This window comes from Melitaea cinxia, chromosome 3 (genome assembly GCF_905220565.1).
Source record: "Melitaea cinxia chromosome 3, ilMelCinx1.1, whole genome shotgun sequence".
Classification (NCBI taxonomy): domain Eukaryota; kingdom Metazoa; phylum Arthropoda; class Insecta; order Lepidoptera; family Nymphalidae; genus Melitaea; species Melitaea cinxia.
In genome coordinates, this window is record NC_059396.1 from 15,888,701 (window position 1) to 15,905,709 (window position 17,009).

The 17,009-nt window shown below is 33.9% G+C and overlaps 1 protein-coding gene across 1 annotated transcript; it reads left to right on the forward strand.

Annotated features, from left to right (window-relative positions):
- The first annotated feature begins 354 nt into the window (after positions 1-354).
- Positions 355-12,312, forward strand: LOC123668094 (cyclic nucleotide-gated cation channel beta-3). Its single transcript, XM_045601891.1, has 10 exons — positions 355-488; positions 773-922; positions 1,750-1,924; positions 2,406-2,536; positions 2,990-3,113; positions 4,180-4,262; positions 5,199-5,345; positions 6,701-6,813; positions 9,725-9,947; positions 12,028-12,312. The coding sequence occupies exons 1-10, from the start codon at positions 390-392 to the stop codon at positions 12,310-12,312; spliced, it is 1,530 nt and encodes a 509-aa protein (XP_045457847.1). The 5' UTR covers positions 355-389.
- The last annotated feature ends 4,697 nt before the right edge of the window (positions 12,313-17,009 follow it).

The window sequence follows — 17,009 nt, forward strand, 5'->3', positions numbered from 1 at the left end:
TGAATGGGCAAAAGACCGAGACTAAATTAACTTAGTTAATTAAAAAGAAGAGAAGAGAAGCTCTAAATAAATCAATTATTACAAAATGGTTTTAATCGTTTTAATTCAATAATAAATTTTGTTGCTTTTGTTTCAATAGTGTGGGATAAAATTTTGTGTATATCACAATCATACATTTATGAATGAAATTCAAAAACAGAGAAACTCATTACAGAATTCTTTTACCAGGCAAAAGCTATATAGCTTGGCTTCTTCTCGTCACCTTTTGCTACAGTTATAATGCTTGGGGGATAGCCCTTCGTGCCTCATTCCCTTACCAGACTCCTAATAACCTACCGATATGGATGACAATCGACTATTTTTGTGATGCCATATATTTGATAGACGTGATGTTTGTCAAACCGAGACTGATGTTCTTGAACGAGGGTTTCATGGTGGAAGATACGGTGGAAACGAAGAAGAACTACCACAAAAAGCTAGAATACAAAGTAAGTTACAGAAAAAAGGTCATAACCAAGAAACTTCAAAAGGAAATTTATAAGTGTAAAACAAAAATCAACTATTTAAAAATAAACATACTTATTTCAACATATTTCTTTAATTTATAGTTGTAGAAGATTATAAAATATTTTTTATTTTGAAAGATTTATTTGCACGTTATATCTAGAGAAAAGACGATTGCTATATTTTTCATTCTATATTTTCATTAATTTGTAAGAGATTTACACGTAGTTACTTAGGTATTTTCTATTGTTGTTTAAATTCACAACAGTTCGACGTATTATCGCTCATGCCTCTGGACATCTTGTACCTTTACTTTGGAACGGACAGAGTTATTCTCCGCCTTCCACGACTTCTGAAACTGCAAACGTTCTGGGAGTTCCACCGTGCTATGGACCGGATTTTGCATTGCCCATACGTTGTAAGTTTTCCAGTTAAATTTTACTAATCACATAATTAGAACTTTAAATACTAATTTTGGAACTTAATAAATGTGTTTTTCAGGTAAATATTACTTTTAATATTTAGCTAGGCTTTTCTTATATTTTTACCGTACATATTATAACTTAAATCTCTGACGTAGTTAATTGAATTTTTAATTTTTTCTGTAATCTTAACATAGGTAGGTACCTTAAATGTTAACAATCCGTTTCATCAAGTTTATATATCCACACAATTTATTCATTTATCATTATCCAAGAACATATGTGCTGTGTGGCTACGGCACCAAAGAATATAGCCACCCCCTCTCTTCTCGTAGGTCTCGTAAGAGTCGACTAAGGGATAACAAGGTTCCACTATCACCTTGGAACTTATAAAGCCGACTGATGGCGGGATAACCATCTAACCACTGGCTTTGTAACACACAGGCCGAAGACGGGCAGCAGCGTCTTAGGTGTGACAAAGCCAGCCCTGTGGTCACCAACCCGCCTGCCCAGAGTGGTGACTATGGGCAACACTCATGAGTTCACGCATTTTTGGCGCGAACTTGTGAAGGCCTATGTCCAGCAGTGGACTGCAATAGGCTGGAATGATGATGATGATGATGAAGAACATATGGTATATCGTTGTAAGCGTTTGATTTATTAAAAAATTTCAGTGTACTACACTTAAAAAAGTATGCGTTATTCATTATTGTCAGTAATGAATTGTTTAGTTTCTATCATTTTACTTTTAATTTTATAACCACAATCCATAATATATTTATTTGTGAACTTTTTGTATCTGTCTATTTGACAATAATTTAAGGTTCGAGTCGGTAAAACGCTATTCTACATCTTCTACTTAATTCACCTGAACGCTTGCGCCTATTACGCCATAAGTGACTACATGGGCCTCGGCTCTGACGGGTGGGTGTACGACAACAAGGGAAACGCTTATATTCGTTGTTTCTACTTTGCAACCAAGACCGCCACTTCGATTGGTAATTATAGTAGTTATTCTTTCTTTGTATTCATTTTCTCTTTTCCTGTCTTCCCACAGTTGGGCTCAAGTTTTTTAATCTATTAAATGGATTCTAACTGCTACTTCATTATGGATTACATGAACTTGAACGAACTATAACTTGGGTATCTTTAAATCAAGAGTAAATAGGCATCTTCTAGGCAAGCGCGCACCACCTTAGGCTGCATCTTCACTTGCCATCAGGTGAGATCGCAGTCAAGCGCTAGTCTATATATTAAAAAAAAAAGAACTACTATACTTTTCTCGAGACGTGCTCTTTGCAATGTTTTGTATTCAATATACCGTTTCCTGTGTATGTATGTGTATTTCTAAGTCAAATGTTAATTCGTATATCGTCATTACTTATCAAGATATTTTATGTTTTGAATAGTTCTAATATTATCTTTACTGTATATATAAATTTTGTTCGTGGTGATACGATAGGGCATAATTTTCACCAGGTAAAAATCCAAAGCCAGAAAACGCGGTTGAGTATCTGTTCATGACGGCTGCTTGGCTGATGGGTGTCTTTGTGTTTGCACTGCTGATAAGTCAGATACGGGATATCATCGCTACGGCTACTAAGGCTAAGGTGAGTGGACGTTATTTTTTAGGACCCAGTAGCTTATTTATTTCTACTCAATTAATATTCAGGGACAGAAATCACGACTTTTTAATTATCATGCACAAAAAATTTTGGTACATTTTGAAATATTTTTAGTAATGTTTTTGAGTTATCTCATAGTTTCATTGTAATGCATTTGAAAACACCACTTGCTAATTATTGTGTATATTCTTGTAATATAAAGCTTTTCGTAGAATTTAGAATATTTTCAGTAGTTTTTTTAAAGTTATGTTACAATGGTACATTGTAATAAAGTGACTATACCTACCTCAAATGTAGTTGTACATTGTAATAACTTTAAAATGACATTGGATATTTTGCACAACTTAGAAGACCACCAGAATACAAATAATAAACATAAAAATTCTTCATCTTTCATAATCTAGTGTAAGATTTATGTACAAAATTTCAACTTAACAGACGGAATACCGCAACAGTGTTGACGCTTGTACGTGGTACATGCGCAGGCTGAACTTGCCTGTGTCGTTACAACGCCGTATTGCTTGTTGGTTTAACTTCACCTGGAACCAGCAGCGGTGCTTTGGTTAGTTGAATATCTATATACGTATAATAAAATGGTAGAAAAATCAAAACTGTACATTGAATATTTTTTTAAAGAATACTTGGGGTGTGATCTACAGTCGATACCGAAGCCAAAAATATAGTTTTTAGAATTTTTGTCTGTTTGTCTGTATGTATTGTCCGGGATAAACTCAAAAAGTGCTGCATGGATTTACTTCAAATTTAGCATAAATATTATTAAGAAGTCGAGTCAACATATAGGATACATATTATCACGCTATCACCTACAGGAACGAGCAGTGAACCTTTATTTCTTCAACGCATTCTGTAACAACGTGTAATCTAACGACAAATATTTGAATGTTGTTGTTATTATGTTAATAACCATGCTATAAGCTAGCTTCATACTATAAATAAAGACATTCTGTAGTATATTTAGTATCAGCATTGCACCCGTGCGAAGCCGGGGCGGGTCGCTAGTTTACAACAATAATCCCACAAAAAGTTACTTAACTGATATGGTTACATTAAATCTGGAAACAAAGTCTAAACATCGTTCCTTGAGAAGTCTAACTTTTTCACCATCATCAGCAAGCCTTCGATATTGTCCGGCACATCTATATCTAGTAATCATGCATATATGGACAATAAAGAAAATTGGTCTGGTCTCTGTTAAGGATATTATAAGTTCCCACATTTTTTTTTAAATTTTATGGTTTTTTAGTTTTGGATAATTTATGAATTATAAAATGTACCCCAGTAGTCATATTGTGTTTTTTTACCAAAATTTCTCCTTTAAGCACTTTTTAAAATATGTCTTCTAATATTTAAAACCTTAATAAAATATTACCATAAAATTCTGATACCGAAATTTACAAATATTTCAATAAATGAAACAACTTTTTCGGATTTAATCGCGGCTTATTAAGTTCTATACCGTGACCATTGTTACTGTAAAGTATCCAAAACGTCGGGCATCTATGAAAACTAAATAAACCGCGACAAAATCCGAAAATGTCGTTTCATTATAATATTTAAATAACCATTTTTTTCGTAATAGCATATACAGCTAATAAATATATCTACAGATGAATCAAAAATTTTGAATTCGCTGCCCTACAACATGAAACGAGACGTGGCCCTCTACGTACACATGTCGATTTTGAGTCAGGTAAGATTATTTATAGAACTGTTGTACGTTTTTCTTCTTAATATTTTATGAAATTTTATAAAACAAAAACTATTAACAAATAAAAAAAAAAACATCACAGTCGATATTACATGTCATAATATTCAGTCACAATCATCTATCTGACAGTTTGTCTTACATGACTCTTCCTGTGTGTCAGTTGACAGTTTTTATTTAAAGAGTAACTGTCGTGTATCATACCTGATCTTCTCTGAAGAATCTACATTCCGAATTACTGGTAGCTTCACTTTAATTATGATTCATTTATTAACAAATATAAAATTATTTTGTAAAATGACGATTCAAAAGCCCTAGAAGTATACTTGAAAAATAAGTTTTATCTTACAAAGTTCACTTAAAACCACACTGTAGTAATTATGCTTAGCTTTGTATCAGAGCATTATTTGTTTTCGGTTCGGATGTCTGCCCTCAAGGGGTCGCTGGCGGTTGCGAGTTCGATACCCGCACATGAGAAACATTTGTATAGGTCATACAAATATTTACCTTGGTCGGGGTGTTTGTGCAGTATTTGCGTGTCTCCCCACCATACCTCGGAGGTCACGTTAAGCTGTCGATCCCGGTCGTTATCACAGCACTCATATACCACCAACCCGCAGTGGGGATATTATGTACAATCGAGGAGTGTAATTTATGGATAGGTTAGGGTTATTTTTTTTTTTTTGTTAAACGAAACTGTCGTTAAACGTTGTACTTCTTAAGTTAGATAGGTTAGGGTTAAACACTCCTCGATTGTACATAATTACCCGCAGTGGTAACGTGGTGGATCAAGCTGAACCGTAATCGCGTCAAAGCAAGCACGTTACCGCCGCTCGATTGTACATAATTACCCGCAGTGGAGTAACGTGGTAGATTAAGCTAAATCGCGTCAAAGCTAGCACGTTAGCTTCGTCGGCGCAGGTGGAGCTGTTCCGCGACTGCTCGCCGTCGCTGCTGCACGACCTGGTGCTGCAGCTGCGGCCGGAGTCGTTCCTGCCGGGCGCCGCGGTGGTGCGCCGCGGGGACGTGGGCCACCACATGTACATCGTCAAGAGCGGGGAGTGCCTGGTGAGGACCTTGCTCTTCTGGTGCCGTTACTTTCAGATTCAGCGCACTGGGACATTTTAATTTTCCAAACAAAAATCAAGGTAATGTGGCAAAAGTAGCGTATATATTAGGAATGCAACATTTCAGAAAATAATCGAGTTAAGTTAGAATAAGACTCGTCAATTTAATTTCGACGAACCTTTTAAAACCGCCGATATCATGTCAATGAAACAGTATATTTCATTACAAGTGTGGAAAGGCTGTCATTGCAAAGAGTTCCGACTATGATTTTTTTAGTAAAAACTTCATGGTTGGTTTTTCTTTTTAACCGACTTCCAAAAAAGGAGGAGGTTCTCAATTCGACTGTATTTTTTTTTTTTTATGTATGTTACAACAGAACTTTTGACCGGGTAGACCGATTTCAACAAATTTTGTTTTAATCGAAAGGTGGTGTGTGCCAATTGGTCCCATTTAAATTTATTTGAGATCTAACAGCTACTTTTCGAGTTATATCTAATAATGCGTTTTTACTTGACGCTTTTTTCGTCGACCTACGTTGTATTATACCGCATAACTTTCTACTGCATGTACCGATTTTGATAATTCTTTTTTTGTTAGAAAGGGGATATCCCTAGTTTGGTACCATGATAAGGAAACCAGGATCTGATGATGGAATCCCAGATAAATCGAGGGAAACTCTCGAAAATCCGCAATAACTTTTTACTGGGTATACTGATTTTGATAATTTTTAATTTAATCGAAAGCTGATGTTTATCATGTAGTCACATATAAATTTCATTGAGATCTGATAACTACTTTTTGAGTAATCTTTGATAACGCGTAGTTGCTTGACTATTTTTTTGTCGATGTACGTTGTATTACTTGTCGATGTAATTGAAGTCGGTTTTTTTTTCGTTTGCGAGCAAACACAATTATTAATAGAAATTATTTTGACAGTTGGGAAAGAGAACGCACGAGCTCGGGAAAGGTAAAAAAAAAGCACGAGTATGTAATAGCCTACATCCCGAACGCTATACGTCCCTGCAATACGCCACTTTTTGAGCAAATGTATTAAAAAATATTTTGAGATTATCGAAATTTTTTTACATTCGCTCATTTCAATCTATTTTATAATTTAGCTATGTTTAATAGTTATGTTATTTTGTTGTTGTTTTTTTTTAGTTTTTATGTTGAATAGTTCGCTTTCCAAAATACACAATAGGATTGAAATAAATACCTATACTCGTAATTTACTCTCAACAATCGTTCTAGTATTTTTAGACAGAAAAGATACTGACTAACTATATTCATTTGTTAAGTATGGAAGAAAAAAGCGTTTCAAATTTGCAAGTTATCATTAATTTCTTATAACTTAGGTAATGGCATCTGATGAGAAAGAGGTTCTGGCGGTTTTGAGGACAGGTTCCGTATTTGGGGAGATCAGCTTGCTTGGTTTGGAAGGACTACGACGTCGCACTGCTACCGTAAGGTATTTAACAAATTACCTATTTTAGTTCCACTTTGGGTGCCAATTTTTGTAAAATGTTAATTTATAACATTTTTGGCACAATATGTTTATTATTTCTAAAAGGTTTGGTAGTAGTAAATGATAACTTAAGGACGCTATCACATTTTTAACTCGCTCAAGTTTAGGTATTTAAATCGTAACACAATAACATTACACGTACGCACACATTGATACCGCTTTCTGCTCGATTTTGTACCGACGTAACTAATCTTGGTACTTGAAAGTATTAATTTTTAATTTTACTGGTATTGATTAGTAAATTTAGTTGTAAGTTTAAAGTCGAACTTGGTAACTGTTACTAAGTTACTGTTACCTACTATTCACGGAACCTCTCTCTTACTCTGTTTATGACGTTGTCTTAAGGCGTCAGGGTATCTACTACTCGTTCGTCGTACTATAGAATAAAATTAATAGATAATAATAGGCTTATTTTTATAATTCAAAATCACATACAATTTTAAGTTATATAATTATAGTTTTAACATTATAATAATATAAACATAACATATTTTACGTAAACAATCTATACAAATAAATAAAATTGGAGTGTCCTTTTGTTATATTAAAATACTGCTTTTTACTAAATGCATACGGATGTATACACGGTCCATATACCAAAATAACATTTTTCCAATTTTTGTCTGTCTGTCTGTCTGTATCTTCCAGCTAATCTCTGAAACGAGAGGACCGATTTTGACGGTACTTTCACTGGGATATACCTTATGCAATAAGGAGTAACTTAGGCTACTTTTATTTTAGAAATTTATTTATTTTATACCTCTGCAAACGGAACAATGATGATGATGATGATGAATGTAAATTTAAAATAAAATAATTTTTAACAAAAAAAAAACGACTTCAAACAGGAAACTAAAAAGTGAAAAATAAATTTACTTAGTACAAAGTAATTCGTATTTTGATTTAGTTAATCAGAAATGATTTAATAAATATTTTATAATTTTGAAGTCGGTGCCAAGTAAAAAAATAACTACTCTAGTATCTACTCGTAAGTTGTATTCAGTTTTCTTTCATAATTTGTTTCATTGACTATAAATTAGTTTGAATACTGTTATTATTCTGTTATTGTTTTGATATATTTAATAATATTTTTTGTACTTGTTTTTTGTGTGTGTTGTTTGTATTTGTTATTGTAGTCAGGTTGTTGTAGTATTTACTTGGCATCGACTTCAATATTATAAAATATTACAATACACAAGCACAAACACCCAGATCATGACAAACATCTTATATGGCCAATACAAATGTCTGTCCTGCGCGGAGATTGAACCCACTAACGCCAGCGCAACAGCCAGTGCTGTGACCGCTGCGCTAACGCGTCGACATACTATGAGTAAAGTTCGCTATCAGTTGTACGTAATAACAACCGGGACTGACAGCCTAGCGTGTTCTCTGAGGCTAGGTTGGTTGGGAGAACCACAAGGATTAACAACTAGACCAAAAATAAATATTAGTATAAACATAAATATCTACTCCGAGCGGGAATTGAACCCGCGACCGTCGGTGTTTAGGCGCCGCCGACACGGCACATGCACCATTATATCAAAGCGGTCGTCAAACAGCAAAAGGTAACTGCTGTAAATTGTTGAGAAATTCACTCGAGTGTTTATGGGCTCCATCATCAAACTTGGTCCTGCGACACAGATTCCGAACCGGTGGTTGAAAAGTTCCCTCGACTATCTTTCGTCTCCATCATCAGACTGTAATGGCACTTGTAACTCATATAGGTGCAAAGTTCTCATCGATAGAAACGAATTAAGTTCAAACACCAGGTAATTGCTATAAATTGTTGAAGAGTTCCCTCGACTATCTTTCTTCTCCATCATCAGATCGACTCCAGACCTTTATTAAATAGTAGTGCTTTATAGTACTTAATGAAAACAAGATTAAATTTACTAGTCACCCGTAGGATTTTTGAAAGTTTTCCTCGATTTCTCTAGTATCCCATCATCAGATCCTAGTTTCCTTATCATATTACCAAACTAGGGATATCTCCTTTCTAACAAAAAAAGAATTATCAAAATCGGTTCATAAACGAAAAAGTTATCTCCGAACATACATTAAAAATATATATATATACGGTCGAATTGAGTAACCTCCTCCTTTTTTTGAAGTCGGTTGAAAAGAAGACAAATTGCGAAGATTACTTATTATTATTGATTATTATATATAAACCAGATGCATAGCAAAGACAATCGATTGTAAAGTATCAATTTCGTCCAAGCACAGTACACACAAGGAACTCATTTTTTACGTAATTATTACTTGCACTGAAGCGATACAGCCGTGCTTCCATGAGCGCGTTTCGGCGCGGAATGACGAACGACGATGGTTCACTTGTAAAAAATGTATGAAGAAATTTGAGAGCGTTTCTTATTTTTCTCATAAATGGAAATATTATTTATTTTTATATAAAATATCTAGCGCTACGCATAGAGGACTAAATAAGCAACAATTTCTTAGTGTAGTTATTTTCTTAGTGCAGTGTATTTAGCTATAATGGTTCCTATTCAGACCCGTCTTTTTTTAATTTTTTGCGATTTCTGTGATGGTTAAACTGTATTTATGTAAAAAGTTTGTATGGGGCTATAGAATTTTTATGGTCTCACTCGGAGATGAATATATTATCTTTCATTTGAAACCAAAATATCCTCTCAGGGTGACTCCTAATTAATTAAAATGGTACGTGAAAAACACTGATATTTGTGGAAAAATGTAATAGCGTCCTTAAGCCACAATCAGAAATTAATACTTACCTGCGATCAAAATTCTTGTTATTTCGTTTTCCTTAATTTATGTAAAATAAGAATTTTAACATAATTTAAAAATAAACATGCATAACTCCTTGATACAGATCTCGTGGGTACTCGACTCTCTTCGTTCTGTCCCGAAGCGACTTGGAATCCGCGTTGGAATACCACGAGGAGGCAGCTCAGATTTTACGACTCCGAGCCGATAGGATCATTCGGGAAAACGCGGCACGTCAGGCTACGAAGGCCTACAATCTACAGAGTAGTGATAGTCTATCTCAGGAAGAGGACATTAAAAAGTCGCCTAGTGGAATGAAAAGGCGAAGCGTATCAACTGTGTCGTTACATTAGGTAAAACGAGAACATTAAACATACACTTTCATCAACATCTGTTACTAGTGTTAACTTTAAATTAGTCTCACTGAAGACACAACTAAAGACCCTCTACCAATTACTGTCTAAATTGCTTCAATATGATTTTATTTTATTGATAAGCTCTATGGATACCAGATTAAAATATATCGCTGTCAAAGATAAACTCCATTTACTTGTATTTAACTAACATTAACAGCATGCGTGCAGGTATTAATAGAACAATACTTTTCACACTATTCTGCATTATTGCAATATATTATTCAGAAACTCTACTCGGTGATGATGTCTCTCGACGAGAGTTCTACCGAGAATTCTGTTCCCCGAACAGGAAATCAAAGATGCCAAATTTTTTCTCATTTTTCTTTAGGTATAGTATATTAAATGCTTAGCAATAAAAATTAAAGAAAAAGCTCAAAATTTAGAGCGGAAAAAATACGTTTAATCCTAAATGTTACTAAATGTTAGACGATAGATTTTAAGGGTATTACATCGCTCAAAACCAAAATACACCCAAAGTTTAAAAAAGTTTATCGTTGAATATGTGTTTATCATACAAAAATATATGTTATATTTAATAAAGTGATAAATAAATTGTATTGTTTAAACTTTTTGTGAATTTATCCCAATTCTGAAAAATAAGTTAAATAAATAGGGCTTTTTTAGTTAAATTGTATTTTCTCTCTGTAACGGCATAATATTTGAGCATGAATTTTACATCAAAAAGTTGTAATGCCGTATTTAACAATTTCATTTGTTTTTATTTCCTTTTATATTTTTACATAATAAAAAAACACGAAACTTCACTATAGCCCCGCGTCAAAGCACCCCCGCAATGCCCGTGACGAACACTCGAGAGTCGAGACTACTCGAGACGCGATACGTCACCACTGATTAATGTAATATTAGTGTCTCGACGACTCTAATGAAGAGTCGACTATTTTTTCAAATAAATTCGAAAAGTTAGCGTTTTTTTATGATTTTTTTTCAATTGAACGATATTGTAAATCGTACGTAAATACTACGTAGAAAATAAGTTTGTAAATATTTTTTTAAAGTAGTTTGTAATTTTGTTTTGTTTTGAACTTATCATAAAGTAAGCCCAATTATACCTAAATATAAAAACAAAAGTAAAGTGAAGATTGGCCGAGATACTACCTCTTACTAAAATAATAATAAACATCCTAATTATATTCATCACTAAAGTAATACTTACGAAGGCGAGACGAATCACTTATTTCAATATAATATTTCAAATAATCAAGAAATAAAATAATAAATAAAGATGTAGGTAACTCGTGCATGATTTATATCAACAAATTTAATAATAATAAAATGTAATAAATCGAAAAAAAAATAATAAACAAAGTTTTTTGTCTCTCAGAGAGCGAATAAAATAGGTAAAAACGAGGACAATGATGCGACACATTTGTTTTCTTGCATATTCTTCAGTTTCTTCTAATGTGTAATTATGTTATAAATACGTGCACATGTTGATAGATGGCGCAAAACTAAAAAATACTTGCACAATGACAAAATTTCAATATCATTGAGCAATGTAATGCCCTTATTGTCACTCAAATTACATTCGATGTTAATCATATTAATAATCTGTATATCTGTGCAAATTATAAACAAAAATAATTGATTGAATTTCGTACTTACTAAATTTTGTAAATGATACCGCCCTAATTCAAAAATGAAATAAAAAAAGCCCTCCACATTAAATCTTGTTCAGGATAAAAATATATAATGTCCTTAAAGGTTAAACTTGATCCTTTTTTTATGGATGGGGAAATGAATTTATGCACTAATCCCGCCAGACGAGGCTGGTGACGGGAGTGTGGAACTCCCGGCGTGAGGTGCAATGCCAGACTATCCACTAAAACCCCCATCTTTTTCCGTGGGGAAAGTCTTAGTGGGGACGCCATGGGATCGCTTTCGCACACTACCACGACGCCCACCGGTGATGGCCTTTCGGCCCCGTCAGAAGGGACGCTCAATCTTTCCAAGTCAATACCTCCGCCGTCTGCAGGAGGGAGACGGGGTCCAGGAGCTGTCCCACCGCCTGAGTCCGGGCGACCGTAAGGTCCAGCCCTTCCTCGGCCACCGGGCCGCACCTGGCAGCCCCGCAGAAACTGTAGGGCACACAGTGCTACCCGGCGGCATGCGCTTGCGCGACTTAGAGCGGACGAGCGAACCCGCCCACCCCGTCCGCCGCGTGAGGGAAGGAAAAACCCCACGTCTCCGCGCCGTCTCAGCGCCACACACACCGCCGCACCTCCGTGCCAACCCACCTGCGCTCACAAGTCCATTCTGAGAACCATAACAGTACCCGAAGCGCATCGTCTGGTTTTGGTCCGCGGGGGCCCGAAGACCCCACCACCCGCGGCGGTTAAACAGCGAGTGGCGTCCCCTATCCGCCATCTTGGGCGCGTCCAGTAGAAGTCCAGCAATTCCTCCTCGGGGCCTAGGCCAAGGGAGTCTGGGAAACTAGATAGACCTAATAATATTTCGAATTTCATTTTTGTTTATATTTTGTACGATTTATATGTAATCAATAATTATTATTGCTAAATGAATGTTGTCTTTAGTGTATAAAAATGAATAAAAAATACCTTCAATCTCACATTATTTTATATTCCTATACAAAAGGTATTATGGCTTGAAACTATATCAAATAAAAAAATATTTCGATATTATATAAATATAAACAACCACATGTATTGGCCATACAGATGTTTGCCTTGGTCTGGGTGTTTGTGCAGTCCTTGTGTGTCTCCCCACCGTGCCTCGGAGAGCACGTCGGTTCCGGTTGTTATCATTTTACAAATTACAAATAAATTTGTTTTTAATAAATTATTCATAGTTAATCCGTCAACCCGCATTGGAGCAGCGTGGTAGATTAAGCTCTGATCCTTCTACTACATGGGGAAAGAGACCTATGCCCAGCAGTGCGATATGACAGGCTGAAGCGTTAAGAATTTTTATATATATTTACGAATCTAAAGAACTTATTTGTAGGTATTTATTGGAATAATTCCACTTTATTAGTACTTGAGTAACATCAATGTTGTAGTACTTTTACCCCATTGTACTTAAAATATATGCTACATCTATGGAAATATTTAGTGTCTTAATAAATCAATGTTTCAATGACAACCGTTAGTTTTATTTCTTACTCAAATACCAGAAACATAACATGACCGTAATCAATCCAAAATCAAAGATACAATACTGATTGTCCTTAAAAATACATATATTCTCTATATTGAAGAGAAATATTGTGATTTTTTGATAAAAAATTTATGACTGTGTATGTATGTACATGTGTAAGTACCTACATATATATGTACTAACTGTACTCGCGACTTTGTTCGCGTGGAATTCAACAAAATAGTTATTTTTTAGTTCGCAGAGTAATAAAATAAATAAATTTCTAAAATAAAAGTATCCTAAGTTACTCCTTATTACATCAGCTATCTGCCAGTAAAAGTTCCGTCAAAATCGGCCCAGCCGTTTCAGAGATTAGCCGGAATAAACAGACAGACAGACAAACAGTCAGATAGACAGACAAACAGTCAGATAGACAGACCAACCAAAACAATATTTTTTACAAAAATTGTAAAAAATATTGTTTTGGTATATGAATCGTGTAGACATCCATATGTATTGAGTAAAAAGCGGTTATTTTAATACTAGCTGTGCCCACGACTTCGTCCACATTGAATTTAACAAAAAGTTGGAAGATTTTGGTATCTGCAGTCTGCAAGTAGCTGAACCACTATTAGTGGTAGGTCTTCAAATGTAAAGATGTGCGTAATGCTCTCTTCGAAAGTGAAAGTAATAAAAAAGAACTTACCAGTGAAAATAGCATTAGATGGTTATCAATTTTCAGTAAAAATCAAAATTAATAATTACTTTATTTTAGTAGGCTTCAAGAGAACTTTTGAATGATCATTTTACAAATTACAATTATATTTATTTTTATAAATTATTCATAGTTAATCCGCCAACCCGCATTGGAACAGCGTGGTGGATTAAGCTCTGATCCTTTCCCTACATGGGGAAAGAGGCCTATGCTCAGCAAAGGGATATTACAGGCTGAAGCGTAATTCATACTAAAAAACGGATTCGGAATGTACTTAGGATTCTGCTGCGAAGAAAAAGAAACTCCACAGTTACTGTTTTAAAAATCTGTTCTTTTTTATTAGGACGTTGCTCTAAGGGCCAATTAATTCTCTATTATTTATTATACTACGACTTAAATGTAATTGATATACTGCAACCAGAACAGTATCTAAACTATCTAGAAGTTTATGTCCGGGAATGTCGCCTGTTTAATCCAACCGACCCTTGTTATTAGTTTGCGACAATTATCGAGAATCCTTCCCCTAATGCCATCTAATGCCCAGAGCTGGGCACCGTTAATCAAATGGTTAGCTTCGTTAATCGCTATTCCGCTAATACAAAAATTAGTTTCGTTAAACGTTAAAACGCTACATTTTAGAAGATTTAACGCAAGTTAAAGTTAATCGTTAACATATGACTAAAAAAGCATTATATTAATTGCTGATTATTTAATACCATTCATATCATATAGTGCAGTTTTCCCGCTCGCACGCGCCACACCTAAGCTATATTTGTTTCACTCACACCGCGGCACGCGCTCCGCGCTGCAAGTGCCGGCGCGCTCGACCAAACTTGTCGAAACCTGTTTTTCCCGCCGCGCGCGGTGCGTACTTCCATTGGGTTAACTGTTAACGGGTCCGTTAACCATTTTATAAGTTAGCTTAAAAGTTAATCCGTTACTCGAAGTGTTAACTTCGTTAATTAACTGTTAACGGATTAACGAGTTAATGCCCAGCTCTGCTAATGCCATAATTACTGTTATGTTAAACTTGCGTGCACAAACATCGAAGTTTCTTAGAATTTCTAATTTATTTTCATGATCCAAATAGCGTCTTTATTCATGAAAAATTTGCGCAAAGAAATTCGACCTAAATGCAAAGTTTGAAGCTAAAACTTTCTTTTGTAAATTGTTTCGAAAATTTTTAACATTAAAAACGATTACAGTTGTTCAATGTATCTAAAACACAAGGAGTTTTTTTTGTTTTAAATGAACTGTAGCATTATTTTGTTGATGGATTTTTATAACTGCTTACTCACAGGCATTCTCATATTTTTTTTATGAAATAAAGTGCGTGATGATTTTCATTTAGCTAAGTTTTAAGGAATAAAAGTTACGAAAGTAAACAAAACTGTAATTGAGGGTAACTTTCGCAATTTTTCCGTAAATGTTGTTGTCGATTTCAATTCATAATGTGAGTTGAGTTTGATTAAAACAGACGTGGTTTAAACGGACCTTACTCTAATTCGGGCTACTTTAGGTTTCAACATTCAGGTAATTATCTCGTTTTATCGGGTACTTCCAATAAATATTTATATCATTTATTAAATACTCGATCTTAAAAGCAATTTTTTTTTTGTATTTGCGCTATAAAAATAGTATATTTATTAATTTATTTGTAGAAAACTTGAAGTACCGACTCGTGAGATCGGAGAAACAGTAGTTAGAAACCTGGATGTAGTAGCGAAGACCATTAATTAATTAATTTATTTATTTATTCCATCATACATCTAATTAATCCATCATACATTAAATTAATCGCGTTAGTGTCGTTGTCGTATTAAATACATGTCATATGAAGATAAAAATACAAAAATTGACATCACATTCAAGTCCATTATTTCATTTAACGAAACAAAACTAAGTTAATACTAAAAATTCACAATACATAGGCAAATTACATAATCTATATTAATAAAAACTATAATAATTTCGTCAATTCAATAATTTTCATTAAAAACAAAATAAATTAAAACCAATAAATTAATTTAAACCTAGTCAGTAAAAATAAAATCCAATCGTTATATCGTTAAAAATAATAGATATATCATTTAACTATTTACTATTTTTGCACAAACATGTGAGCTCTATGTTCATAAGCACTTGTTAGGGCGCCTCGTCTTGTAGAGTGCACGTAATTTAACAATTTTGTGAAAATAGTTAAGCTTCTCAACCGAGTTCATTCCCGATTTGCTGGATTATTTAAAAGTATAATATATATTATAAACATTTTTTCATATTCAATAATTCTATTATCATTATTTTTTATTGTTTTAAAAATATATAATGACTGAAATTGCAATAAGCGAACATAAAATCGAAGAAACTTATTAGTGCCCATATCGTCTATTAGTAGTAAATATTATTTTAAAAATTAACGGAATTAAAAAGTATTTATGCTTCATTGCGTTTTCTAAGAACTAACTCTCCTTGCAAAACAAACTCTGTGCAGTACAAACAACCCTTTGATTGGGGTTGGCCGCTCCTTAGCATCAGTTGCTCTGTCACAATCAAATATACATTAGTCGTACAATCGAACAGATTTCAATGTTAAAAACAAATATTAATTAGTGTTTTAATGGTTTCTGAAAGTGCAGCGAATTTATATCCTGTGTTCTTTTTGTTATAAGGTAAAACTTTCTTTTAAATTTAAAGTAGATATGTAATACTAAATTACGAAATATGTTATTAAGTAAGTTTTTAAAATTGTTTAATAATTATGTACTCCTTTTTTTATTATAAATTTAAAAGATTCGACTTCACTTATTTTAGTGTCTTTATGTTACGGTTTTTTTTTAAAATAAGTAATCAAACGTAATTTTATATTAAGAAAAAATAACATTAAACGTCAAACTACAGGATGAACTAATTCTACAAAATTTGGTCACTAAACTTACTTAATCATAATATAAATCTTATAGTTTCGAATTTCACTTAAAAATCCGTAGCATGTTTTTTTTTTAATTATACAATTTAAAAAAAACAGACGGACTAATAATGCTTTAGCTCATTAGACTTTCTTACGATTAGACTTCATATAATAGGTACGACAATAGAACAATACTTTAAAAATTCATATAAAACAGAGAGATCAAACTCTTGTGAGT